This window comes from Anser cygnoides, chromosome 15 (genome assembly GCF_040182565.1).
Source record: "Anser cygnoides isolate HZ-2024a breed goose chromosome 15, Taihu_goose_T2T_genome, whole genome shotgun sequence".
NCBI classification, from domain to species: domain Eukaryota; kingdom Metazoa; phylum Chordata; class Aves; order Anseriformes; family Anatidae; genus Anser; species Anser cygnoides.
In genome coordinates this window covers 17,949,211-17,963,056 of record NC_089887.1, presented here as the reverse complement: position 1 = coordinate 17,963,056, position 13,846 = coordinate 17,949,211, and the positions used below count along the sequence as shown (strand labels likewise).

The window sequence follows — 13,846 nt, the reverse complement described above, 5'->3', positions numbered from 1 at the left end:
GAGTAAAAAAAAAAAAAAAAGTGATTAATAATAAGTGTTAAGTTTTGCAGAATATAATCTATTAAAACAAAAACTTATTTGAAATTCTGGAGCAGGAGTCTATTCTTCTGTCTGTTCCACGTCAGCTTCTCCTAGATTCTCTTCCTGAATTTAATCGTATGCCATTCAGGCTTGGTACCTGACAAAGACATGAGGCCTATTTAGAGATGAGAATTTTGAATTGTCTGGCAATTTGAAGATCTGTTCTTATTTATGGATATGCAGGTGGGATATGGGTCTCTGTTTTTGTGCAGCTGTTCTCTATATCTCATGAACAACATAATGAAAGAATTTACTGTGACTGATAACTTAATGATAGGATGTTAAGTTGGCTCAGCAGTTCAAGTATTCACTCAAAAAAAGTGTAAATTCATGTAATTGCTAATTACATGCAACATAGTAAATGATTAAAATGTTAAGTTCTTGATAGTTTGAAAAATCATATTTCATATTTCAATTCTGAGAAAAGTCTTTATGATGATTATGATTCTTATGACTCTCAAATTAATTTCAAAGCAAATATTAATTGTTTTTAGAGAACTTTAATAGCTAACATGGCAAATATGCAGCTTGAAACTCATTCCTCTATAGTCATAAAACCCCTCTCTCGTGATACGTAGCATTTGAACGACAACTTTAGAACTGATTTCCAAACAATTTTTTGAAGTTAAAATTTTCTTACAGCATAAAATGACTGTTTTTCAGTAAGTATTGGTTTGTTGTCTTTTTATAATGTCATGTTTTACTGTAGGTAACTAATTGCAATTTCCCTTATATGTGTACTTGAAAACAGATTGGCTAACTCTAATTTTTATTCTTTCAGCCTGGAGTTATAGGATATTTTGAGTTCAATGCTTCGCCTCAGCCTCCTGGTTATTTAACCTTCTTTACATCAGCTTTACATTCATTAAAGAAAGGTAAAAGCTTCATCTTCAAAAATATAAGGCATCTGCGAACAATTTATGCATATGGACTTCAGTACTTCTTTACAATATTTTATGACTTGAAATTTAGTCCCTTTTGAGTGTTGATCTAATTATGAAACTATCTTTTATTATTATATAAAGATGGCTTACATTAAAGCTGTATTGTATGTTTTGTGATCGGCCATCATGGAATTAAAGTATATGACAGACTGTTATTCAAGGATATGTTAAGATACACTTTTTTCAAAAAACTAAAGGTGTAGCTGTAACAGATGCATCGATATAATCAGACTAGCACTTAACTAATTTGACTTCGAGCATCTTGTGCAACAACTGAAATGGCAGGTTCAGAGGGGTGAGTGCATATGTACAGAAAATAAGTGCACTTAATAAAATATGTGTAGTTTTCATAACTCTTAGAGGTTTTATTTTGGGCTAACATAAGTGTTTCTTAAAACATCAGTATTGTGCACTAAATCTTCTATACAAAGGTGTAAGGTGCTCCTAAAAACTATGCGAGCTTGACTAAAAGGCTGTGAGGAACAGGCTTATTATACCCATTTAGCTAATTAATAACCCAATATAGATCACTCAGCTCTGTTATTCTGAATACATTTATTTGAAATAAAATTATAGAGAATCAATTTCCCACTGCAGCAGTGGTTTTAAAAGCCACTACAAACGGCAGACTGGCAATTCATAATGGAGGAGTAATGCCTTCCATGTGTGTCAGTATGCTTAGCCAGCCTTTGAGTATTTCCATCTGATGAACTTGTGGGTTTTGATGCATCAGAGACTGCAGTGGACCATTTCTTTTGTAAAATCTGGGTAGCTGGTAACAGGCAGCAGCACTTCTATTTTTTTTCTGTCATCTACTTACTAATCACCAGCACCATGCAGTTAGTAATATCTCTGTACAGTAAGTATACAAACACATTTGTTCTGCTGATGGTAAATTCCAGGCATAGATTTTATATGCTTTTATTAGTAGCTATTATTCTTTCATGACACTGGAGAGCTGAATGCATTTCTGGGTTACTTTGCTCTTCTAAGTGCTATTTTTCAACTCAGGTTAGTGAGAATTTGTTGTCTATGTTCAGAAGAATATCTTCATGATGCACTGCTCTCAGAGAGGAATCTGTTCTGAGGTTTTCTGTAAATTACCAAGCCACATTCCATTAAATCAAAATACTACTTAAAAAAGAAAAATTTTAATGTACTGTGGTGCTCTTTAATCAGGTCATAATGTGGTATTGTAACGTGCACTATTCTTAATGTGCTTTTCCTTTTCACAAATCCCATTTTTAAACTTCACTGAACGTACTTGCAGACCCTGATTGCTTACAGATTTTTGAAAATAAATGGTCTTGAATGAGTCAGTAGTGACACAGCTGTACATTGTTCATCAAAACTATTTAAAATAAGCAGAAAGCTGCTAGTTTCTCTTCTAATGGGGATTTCACAGAAATTCAAACTTCCTTAAGAAGTTTATGATACTTGTTATCTTAATATTATCTTAAGAACATTAATTTTACCGTAGCAATTCTTTTGTCATAAATTCTGGATGCAACTTTCTTAAAGTTAAGATTAGCCCATTTTAAGGATATTTCTGTCAGCAAATGAAGTAAATTGATACCACTCTTCTGATTTTTACTTTGCCACTGACTTGGTGTATGATATAAAGCCTAATCTATATTTTTTTTTAATTTCCCCATTTTTGTGTTGGGATAGTTCTTTACAATATAAATGTGAGAAGCGTTCTGCCCTGCCTGCACTTTTATAAATCTAGAAATATTAAAATAGGTATTTAAATGATGCATATTTGCTGCAAATAATATACATCATATGTATCAGTTAATGTTCTTACCTTTTGTTTATACGTATATCTCATCTTGGGATTTCGAGATGCTTTAACATGGCAAGATGCATCTGTGATACCAGGTTTTGTATTTAATAAGCAAATCAAGGAATTGGACAGTGCAGGTTAACGTTCTCTGTATCTTGAGTGCAGAAGAGAAACATGTTTGTTCTCATTGCCTGCTCTTGTGTTTCTTCTGCCTCACTTCATCACTAATACTGGCAGTTGCTATTCAGTAAGATTTTCTGTGCCTTTACACAGCATCCTTCTGTGTTTTGTTTTGAAGGGAGATGGTGTTGTTGCATTTTAAACATAAGATCTGTATTCTTCTAAGACTTTCAGGAGAGAAGTTCAGTGTGTATAATTGTATTTAAAAACTGAAAATTTGCCCTTTAAGATTACCTTGGAACAATACGCTTTGGAGTGATCACAGATAAACATGTTGCAGAGGAGATCTCACTGGTGCATTCAGGCAGCATGTATTTGCACAGACATGTCAACACATCTCTCGTGAGTATTACATTTATGTTGTAGTAACTCTGAGACAACACCTGGAGATTGAAACTCTTGTTGCACTACAATCATGATGTCACACGGACAAACGTAAAATAAATGGGTGTTCCACAAAGTGGAATGTGGTAGAATAAAATGATTTTCTTAACTAAATGTAGTATCTGTATTTATCTGAGAAATATTTCAAAAACTGTAATACACAGGCTTTTAATTTATTAAGGTGTGTATAATTCATTAACAAAGTTTAAATTCACAAGGTATTTGGCATTCTGTAATAAGTTGACTTATGTTTCCAGACACCCTTGGGAACATTATAATAACATGGGAAGGTCAAGTTGATCCTCTCTGTCAAAACAAAACCTAAAAAGCCCAAACGCCTTAGAAGTAACTGTACGGAGACTTTTTCCTAAAGTTTCTACTTTTTCAGTGGGTAGGAGTTAGAAAGGTACTTGAATGAGGATATGAGCAAAGAGATTTTGTAGGAGAGATACAAGGTATAGTGAAAACTTGCATTTAGATTGAAAGGTATGACATAACACTGATGTGAAAAACTACTTAAATGAACTGAAAACTTATTGCAACTTTAAACTCACGTGTCTCATGTTTTGTGAGGACTAAGACTGAAAATAATTTCAGAATTGCTATTTGGCATAGAAACCTTGTCTATTCACACTGCTAACATGAGTGGAAACTATGTGAAGACAAGTATTGTAATCTGTATTTTATTCAACTGAGATTATGGAAAACATATTTTTTTCTAAAGTTATTGTTAAATGCATAAAAATAGTGTTGTCTTTGCAAATGATTTAAGATATGCTTGTCTTAATTCATGAAAATGACCCGAGAAGCTGTAATCCAATTTTCTTAAGCATTTTCCACCACATTCAGTAATAAAAAATGATATATCCATTTTTAATGCAATCTTGATGTTGGGGTCTTTGCTATAAATCAAGATATGTGGTGATAGTGACTTAGAGATCGAGCTCTTTATAAAGAGAATTTATACTAGTGAGGAAAGTAAAGATTATGAAGTTGTAGTGAAAGAAGGAGTTTGCCTGGTAGAAGTCTCATTGCCTAAAAGATTGTGTGTCTATCTGATGAGAAATTGGAAAGATTACCCCAAGGGAAAGGATGTATGAAATGCTGAAGCATGCTGAATAGTGTGTCATTAAATTGAAAAAGAGTGTTTTAGGCAATACAGTAACAAAGCATGCTATATTTGAGAACTGCATTCATTAGTAAACAATATGTTTTAGTAAGTGAAAACAATTATTTTTTCCCTTTTCAAGGTCTATCCAAATGATGACATGAACTATACAGCTGAGAATATTTGCAAGTGGGCTCTAGAAAATCGAGAGATACTCATACGCTGGCTGAGACCTCATGGTGGAAAAAGTCTTCTTCTAAACAATGAGCTGAAGAAAGGACCAGCACTGCTCATATTTATACCTTACAATCCCTTAGCAGAAATTCATCCTCTTTTAGATGAAGTAAGTGAAATAACTTCAGTTTTTAACTTCAAAAAATGCTAGACCTTGAGAACTCTAGGCAGGATTCTGAGACAAATTGCCCTGATACTGTACAGTACCCAGCGTGGGAGCAGTGCTGTTGGGGTAAACTGTGCTCAGACTTGTTGACAAGAACTATTTTTATGTTGTGTGTTGTGGTATAAATTGGATATGACATATCTTGAATTACTTTAAATTTTCTGTTCAGGTCTTCTTGGACTTTAATATACAAAGATACAGAGCTGAACTGTTACGGAGAGAAAAATCAATGATTTGAGGCATACGTGTTTCATAACTGTATACATTTGATGTTTCTGAGAAATGGAAATTGCCTTCTGTGAACATAGAGGATGTTAGTTAGGAACATGAGCCTATAAATCCTGAATTAGCTCTTGGTATAATGAGGGGTTGGAAATCTGTATACTTTTTCTCTATATTAAACTTCATATTTATATCCTTTGTTAATCTGCTCTGTTAAGGATGATAGGCCTGTTTCTTGCTGTGTCAAGTAACAGTAAGTAGTAGGATCATTTATGCGACGTAGTGCCGGTTCAAGGTTCAAAGCTGATTGTCATAGTAATAAAATTATATTTGGACGTCTGGTACTAGAAATCACTTTACTTTTAATTAGAGATGTTTTCTGGAATTGGTAGAGAATACTTCCTATTCAGATTTCTCTCCTTTGTGTGGCTCAAATTAACTCAGATTCTTTCATCTTTTTTTTTTTTTTTGGTTTTGCTCTTTTGTTCATGTAGTAGCAATCGGTCAGATTGCTCCACAGTAGGTCCCAAAGACTCTTGTCTAACTGCTTCTAAAGGAGAGGTGGGCTAGCGAAGTATCTGCTGCCTGTCAGTTCTTCCTCATGGCATGCATTTAGACAGAGAGAGCTTTTCCCTTGTCCAAATGGACTAACTCTTGAGACTGCTACTTGTCAGCATTTTAAAAAGGCACGTGAAGCAGAGCAATAAGCATTAGTAGTACAAGCTGCCTGTGACATTCCTGTTACGGGTATTTCAGTGTCCAAAAATCCTCTTTCTGGGTGACAGGTAAGGGATTTTATTTCACTGCTCCAAGTATTCAATTTTCTTTAAAAACACATTTTCTTAATCCATTTTATGATGAATCCTGCATGTTAGTTTGCACCCTACACAGTATGCCTTTGTCTCCTGTCAACAGTTGTTGAGAACAAGGGCTTAACTTTTTTCCTTTTGAATGAGTGCTGTGAGAGACGGGCAGATCTTTGGTCTTCTGGTGCAGCTGACTTAATTCAAATAAAGACCGAGAATGTTTCTGAGTGTTGCAGAACTTGTGTTTTGTCCACCCCATTCTATTTCTCCACATCTTCTTTTTTCCCTAAAGGTGATTACATAGGGAAATACAGTCCTTTAATTAAACCAGACACTATTATTTGAAATCTAGCCCAGCTGAGAAAATAGTCAGAGCTGATATGGTTTTTATATCCTGTGTGTGTTCCTTAGTTTCCTTCTAGTTTTCTTTCTCTGCCATTATTCTCATTTTTGAACTGTGCAGGACAGGAGTTTGTGTAGCTGTGTAGCTATGCAGTTATGGAAACTAACTTGCCTGAATTTTTTTCCCCCGGGTTATTTTTCAGCTGGAACCCATTGTCCCATTTAGTATGTCACACAGCTGCACATCACATTGGTGATCGCATAGCAGTAAGAAACAAGCATTTGTGGAAGATGAAAAGCGTGGCAAAGGTTTGGAGGCAACGCTGACTAGTGTACAGAGCACCTCTGTTCTGGAATGCGTGGTTTCCACAAGGAGACCTTATTAATATTGCAGTGTCTGAAGCAATGAGGAAAAAAAAGAAAATCACTTGTGGTACAACATCTAGTCAAACTAGAAATAGACAATAAAACCTAGTCAGCTACAAGATACGGTATGAGGAAATCTTTGAGGAAAGACTGGAAAAGAACTGCAATTATTCTTATACTAATCTGTCTTATTTTGGCAAACCTAATTCAGTGATGCTTGTCACAGCATAGGCATTGTAGTAACAGGTGCCGTTTATTTAGATTAAATCGGTGTAGCATAAGATGTTCTGTATCAGATTTCGTCCTACTAAAAAGAATATCTACTTATATCAACATGTGGAAGGAGATAAAGTTTATTCTGGTTGATGTTGTATTGCTTCACTTCAATACAGAGATATTATTGAATTTATTTTTTTTTTTAACTGTAGGAAGAGATGTTTATTGTAACTGTCAGGAGTGAGTTTCATCAAGCTTTGAAACCACGTGACTGTAAGGCAGTTTCACAGAACGAGGCTGTCAAGTTGCATGTCGAACACTCTCAGAGCAAATTTTTTTTTCTGGTAATAGCTCACTGAAATGGGATTTCCTATTACAAATCAATTTTTCTGTTCATAATCACTGCTCAAGTTTCTCTGTATAGGTAGTCAAAATCTCCAGGCTAGATTTTAGTATGAGGGGTCAAGTATATGCTTTCAGGACAAAAATACCTAACAGTGAGTTTCTAAAGACTTAACAGAAACTGTTGCTGAAGTCTACATCTTAATACTGATGATCCTGTTACAAAGCAGCCCTCCTGGAGGTAACCAACATGCATTTGATAAATAGGTACCCAATCAAAATGTTCTTGTGTGCGCAGTGTGTGCATGTTCTGTATTTGGATTATATTTAATATGATAGATGAGGGTGAGAGAAAACTTGCTCCTTTTTCCCTTCTTGTATGTTCTGTTATTTATCTCCTAGAGAGGAAAATTCTTTCTTTGGTCTATATGAGTGCCTTTTTGCTGCCCGTTCCCCCTTGGTTATAAAAAAGAAAATGATGCAGCACAGGAACACTTGCACTGAGTGGCAGGCTTCACCCCACCAATAAGTTGCATGTTACTGTGCAAAGCACACCTGGAGAGTTACAACTGTATGTTGTGGCTGGGTCAATACCAACATTGCTTCAACTCTGGCAGTGATAGTTACCAAAGTTGTGCGCTGCCTATACCAGGAAGACTCTATCTTCTTTTCGCATGGGATTGCTTTAAAATAAATAAATTTCTCCTCATACTGGAAAAAAAGGGAAATTCAGGAACCTGTACCAATTAATGCTTCGAGTGGTGGGATTTAACCTTAAAATGTAGCATTACAGAACTGTGATAAATATGACGTAAAGACACCTTGAGATCAATGTCATGGACTGAAAATATTTTAAATTGGATTTTTGTAGTTCTGTACATTTAATTCTTACATACTGAACACCTAACTTTGTTATCAAGTCAAAGCCTCCTGTAATTGTTTTGTAAGAAGGCCTGAGAGGAGTATAATCAATTTTGTTTCTGAAATTCTATTAAAAAAATGCATAATACATTGTTAAACCTATAACAGATAACCGCATTTGAGTGAACTATGTGCAGTTAATCTTGCTTTTTTTTTTTTTTTTCCCCTGTAGATTACCAAAGTGGCCTTGGAATACCACAACTGTAACAAAAGCCAAGAGGCTGAACCAGGTCCCCAGCACGTGGGGGACAGTGATTCACCAGCTTTTGATTCCTCTGTTCCAAATGCACAAACAAAATCGGCAGAAACGTTCTCCATAACCACGTACCCGTGCTGTAACACAGTGGTGCTTCCACAGTGGCATTCGATCTCAAGAACTCACAATGTCTGTGAGCTTTGCATTAACCAGACCCTTGGTGTCAAACCAAATACAGTCAACGTGCCACACTGTAACTTTTTTGAGATAGAAGCAGCTTTGGACTCTTTCTACCTCCAGGAGCATACCTTTTTTCAAGTTATATCAAATACCATAGAATGCAGCAATTTCTTAAGTTTCTACAGTCCCTTTAACTATTACACTGCATGTTGCAGGACAGTAAATAGGCATTTTTTAAGTTTCATTAGTTCTGAGAAGACCATCTTTCAGACCCCTAAAGTAGCATTTTCTTCCCATGGGAAGAAAGATAAAGATGACATCCAGAATTCTATTCCTCACATTGAGGATAGGAATTGTTTTATTCCTGACCTTCATATTAGTGTCACTAACATTACTGGTCTGGGCTGCAGGACCAACAAAACCTTGAATCTCTATCTGCTGGATTCAAATCTTTTTTGGATATATGCAGAGAGACTAGGAGCATCGAGATCTACTCACCATAAGGAATTTGCTGCCATTGTTGACTTGAAAGAAGAAGTGCACTATGTCCTGGATCAAAATCAGTCTCTTACTGGATCTACCCTGGGTATGGTATCTATTATACAAACGCTTGAAATAAGAAAAACAAGTTTGCAACTAAGCTCTTGAGTGGAAGACTTAATGCCATTCTGAAAATGACTGCTTATGAAGTGAGACTATAGTCAACATTGTTAACCTTTACTTATTCTATTCTAATCTATTTAGTAGTTGACCGAGCAGTAGTATGTATTTCTAGATGGTATAAGAATCAAATTTCACTTACCAAAAGTAACCTGCTTTAAGTGAAGTGAACATTGAAATGTGTGACTCTTGACTGCCCGATACATTGAAGGAATCGGTAAAATCTAAACTAATTTGCTAGTGGAAAAAAAAATCACTGTACATCTTAACACATTTGATATTAGAGAAGACACTTACATATTGGTTTTTGTTCAACTGCTCTGCGTACTAAAATTTCCCAGAATTTCATGAGATACTGCCCACTTACCTGCAGAGACTAGCCCTTCCTCTTGTCGTCAGACTTAGAAATTGTTTTAAATGTATGTTGAAAAGCACGTGCGTCGTCAGATACAGCTATCAATTGCTTTTGTTTAAATCTGTCAATACTTTATTTCCTGGCTGAACTGGGGAGGAGGGGGGAAAAAAAGGCAGTTGTATTCAGGAAAAAAAGACCTTGTTCACAGTTCTGATTTTATTCCCAAGTTACTTGGGTAAGATGCAAGGTGCCTAACCATGTACATTTACCTGCCATGATGATGTGCAAAACTGAGTCAACTTTAAAAAAATGCAGGGCTTTTTAATGTTAGAAGTGCAAGTAAACATGGAAATAAATTCAGGTGAACATAGTATTAAACTGTTCAAGAGAGTTTATCAGTGTAATTCTTACAGCATTAAATTACATTTGTATTTTGCCAACAAATATGTAAGTTCAAACAAAAGTATGCACAACATAATCAGAACATGGCCATTTGTTCTTAAGGTTCCCACCCAGCACTGTATCCTTTTTCCATCCCCTCTGCCCCAAAAAGCATTATGGAGAAAAAAAAAAAGTTGGGGACCATAAATGGATGCTTAGGAGAAATTAAGATTTGGGTGAGGAGATAATAAATTTGCTTCCCTTTGTGCTTCCAGTACTTTTCTCAAACTATTTTCCGTTCACAGGATTTCCTGAGCATGACAAGGGTTGCTCTGCTGAGTAGCACTCAGTAAATCTCTCTTCCGAGTTATTTGAACGTCCAGAAACTTTTTTATCCCAAATATTTTGTCAAGGATTCATGTGGTTTCTTTTTTTTTTTTTTTTTTATTTTACTGCATTTCAGTAAGCACCAGTTTACACAAAAATTTTGTGTTTACACAAATACGGATTTCAGGTTTTATAAATGGTTTCTAAAAATTCAGGAGTCTTCATGTCTTTTAATTAGTCCCGTCTGTTCAGTTATTATTTAATCATACATACACATTCAAAATCTGGTGATCTAGAAGTATAAAAGCTGTATTTTGGTCTGGGGTGAGAGTTTCATTAATGCTGAATAGTAAATACCAGGAGCAATAGATTTACTTTTATATTTCAGAGATAAATATGATGATCTGGTGTTTTGTATGTATGTACAAAGGTGCTGTTTTTACTTGGTCTGAGTTTTTGGACTGGGAATACCAGTACAAGACATTTCTATTTGATAAAATAGTTATTTTTAGTGTATTTGATGCATCTTTTGCTTGATTATTGAATATTCTTATTTTACAATGCATAGGATAATATTTATCTAAATTGAAAATGTTTATATGGGTGCTATCTTGCAGAGATTTAGAGAACATGGTCTAGGCTCCAAGTGGTATATCTGAAGGTAGTTTTGGAGCTTGTTGTAAATTTTTAGCACAGACCAACTACTGTTGAATATCTTGTTATTAAAGAGGAAATTGAATGAAGACAGCCACTGGTGAACAGAAGGTGGCCAGTCATACTGGCATGGGAATAGCACAGTCTTTGGTCTAAAGCAAAAGAATTATAGGGAAAGTAATTAAAAATGGTAAATGCAAACAAGTGTGGAATTAAATAGAACCTTTAATATGAGGACCAAATACTTTTATGCAGTATAGATAAAAATGAAAGATAGCGAGAGGATACTGTTTATGACTGACCAGGTGTATAGTTAGATTAGAAGGCAAAGATTATTATTATTATAGTACATTGAACAGGAGTAGAAGTGAGATTAAAGTTAAAGAAGCTGCATTGCAAATGAAAAGACTGAAATGAGCAAACGAAAAAAGTGAAGTTTTATATTGTTTTCACATCAGTGGTGGTTACTTGAGTTCTTATTAAACTAAAATAGTGACTTGAAACCAACTTTAAATTGGAATTCAGAATAATTTGAGAGAAAATACAAAAGTAAAAACTGCCAAAATTGTGAAATAACTTTATGTATCAATTTCATTTCAGAGAACTTCATAAAAAACTTCAGCGTTCTCTATAGCCCCTTGAAAAGGCATCTTGTTGATGACGCTTCCGTCCATTTTCACGTACAGCATGTAATCACTGAAGTGACTACCAGCACCTTTCATGATATTGTGCTTTCAAGTGAAAAGGTACACTTCATTGCTGAAAGAATTCCTTGCAAATCATTGCTCACAGTTTTGAGGAAGGGGACTCATTCTTATTTCTTTCTCTTTTTTATAACTGTGCTTTGTCCTTGACTCGATTCCCCCACTCCCGTTTCCTTTATTCAGGTTTGAGATAACACTAAGGAACATTCTGATTTCTGGGTTTCGTACCTGAAAGGAAATAAATATACTACTTTTTTTTTTCCTATGTATCACAGGTTTTTTAAACTTACTTAAAAATTTAAGCAATTGCAAAGCAGACATAAGGGAAAAAAAAAGAAAAGGTGTTAAAACTAAAGTGTTATTTGAAAACATACAGCAAAAAAAAAAAGCTTTCCAATTGCATTCATGAAATTGTTTTATGTAAGATGTCTTGTTGAAGAGTAATTGATTTACTCTGATTTCTTTAAAGATGTGATGGTCAGGATTAGTATCCCTTGGGTGTGAGGACTGCAGCAAATGTATACATCTGCAGTAATTGGCTGCTAGCAACCCTAATGCCTGCTTTTCTAGCTAGGCACCTACAGCTCTCTCCCCCCAAGCCCCACAAAGCGTACAGTTGCTGTAAGATACATAAGAATTTAAGGTTGCAGAAGAATCGTGAGAAGTGTAAGAAAGTTCGATGCATTGTCATTTAAAGGGAAATAAATAATTCTCTGTATTTTCTCCGTTTCCTTATGGAAAGAGAATTCCCCAAGAAATTCTGTGTTAACCTGGGAGACAGAAGGCATCAGAAAATAGTTTATGATGTGTGTCAATGTTAGGATATAGTTTCCTTTCATGTTTTAAGAGTTCCAGTGAATTTAAATGTTGTGAATACTAGTCCTTCTTTACCACAGATTAACCACAATAGGTAATCAAACTCTTCTCCATTTCATTTTCCAGAATGTCTTGCTGCTCTATTATGCACAGTGGTGTGGATTCTGTGCTTCTCTTAATCATATCTTTATTCAACTTGCTCGGCTTCTGCCTCCAGATAATTTCACTGTGGCAAGGTAAAAAAGACTCTAATTTAATCTCTCTACAATAATGCAAGTTCATTGAGGTCATTGGCCTAGAAAATAATTACTTTTTTCTCTCTACACTCTTGCAATACTTGATGTAAATGTTATGTTTCATTTTTCTTTGAATGCATCATTTGTTTTTCCTCTGTATAAATTTGGTAGTTTTCAATCTCACTGTGGTATTTCTGCAGTTCAGTTAAAATGAATTTTTAATCAGTGAGATTATTCGTGAAGTGCCCTAATTTTGGGAAGTAAATCAGTAAAACAGCAGCAGAAAATCATTTTCACCTTTCTGATTATTTGTAGCAAAGAATTATATCCTGTAGTACTGTATTTGAGAAATTGATATATATATATATATGCACATACTTAAATCTGTATTTTATATATACTTGCATATATTTATAATTGATACATATTACATGATTTTATTTAGCGTTTCCAGGGCTTTTCATGTTACAGTACAACTTAAACATTCTTATTCATGTATTTGATAATGCCTACAATCTCTGCTCCGATTGCATCCTTCTTGTTTTATTCTGACTGAATTTACTTCAGGTGGCAGCATGAGATATATTGGGAAAAATTAATTAAAAACCTGGAATTATTACCTGTTTATAATTGCTGCTTTGTTCCCATAGATATAATGCTACTCTCAAACATGCACCCATTCTTTGTTGACTTCGAAGTTCTGTTGTTTGGTCCACTATTTTTGTTGCAGTGTTACTTATGTGGTTGTCTGTTTTTTTTTTGTTGTTGTTTTTGTTTGTTTGTTTTTAATAATAAAATTGTTGTAATAAGAATTCTATTTATAATCAAGGGAAACCTAAAAAAGCAGAGAAGGAAAAACACATAACAAGCAGTTGAACAAGTGCTTCATTCACAAAATCTTGTTTTCCTTGCTACATAGAGCTTTAGAAGAATTTAGAATGTATTTGTCCTTGGAAGAAGCAAAGTAATTTATTCCCCAAACTAGTTACTTAAGAAAAATATTTGTGGAGTTGTATTGAGGAACAAATTACTGAATAAGAAAAAATTCAGTAGCATGTTGAAGTTTGTAGACAGGTCTGCCTGTTTCAGGGAAGGAAGGTGTATACATAGAGAGTGATTGTGTACTTGAATTGCCAAGAGAGCAGTTGGAATACTATACATATTTTTCTGGCAAAAATTAGTAGATATTTGTTAACCTGAGATTTATCATCTTGTATATTGGCAAATAATTTTGCTGAC

General features: G+C 34.7%; 1 protein-coding gene across 3 annotated transcripts in view; it reads left to right on the top strand.

Annotated features, from left to right (window-relative positions):
• The window catches only part of TXNDC11 (thioredoxin domain containing 11), a 36,407-nt gene that overhangs the window by 15,396 nt on the left and 7,165 nt on the right, over positions 1-13,846 (top strand). For all 3 annotated transcript variants that reach the window (XM_048052241.2, XM_048052240.2, XM_066977971.1), the window contains 6 exons: positions 863-956; positions 3,221-3,333; positions 4,626-4,826; positions 8,271-9,060; positions 11,452-11,597; positions 12,498-12,607. In XM_048052241.2, coding sequence (XP_047908198.2) covers positions 863-956; positions 3,221-3,333; positions 4,626-4,826; positions 8,271-9,060; positions 11,452-11,597; positions 12,498-12,607 — 1,454 coding nt within the window. The remainder of the gene's footprint in view (positions 1-862; positions 957-3,220; positions 3,334-4,625; positions 4,827-8,270; positions 9,061-11,451; positions 11,598-12,497; positions 12,608-13,846) is intronic.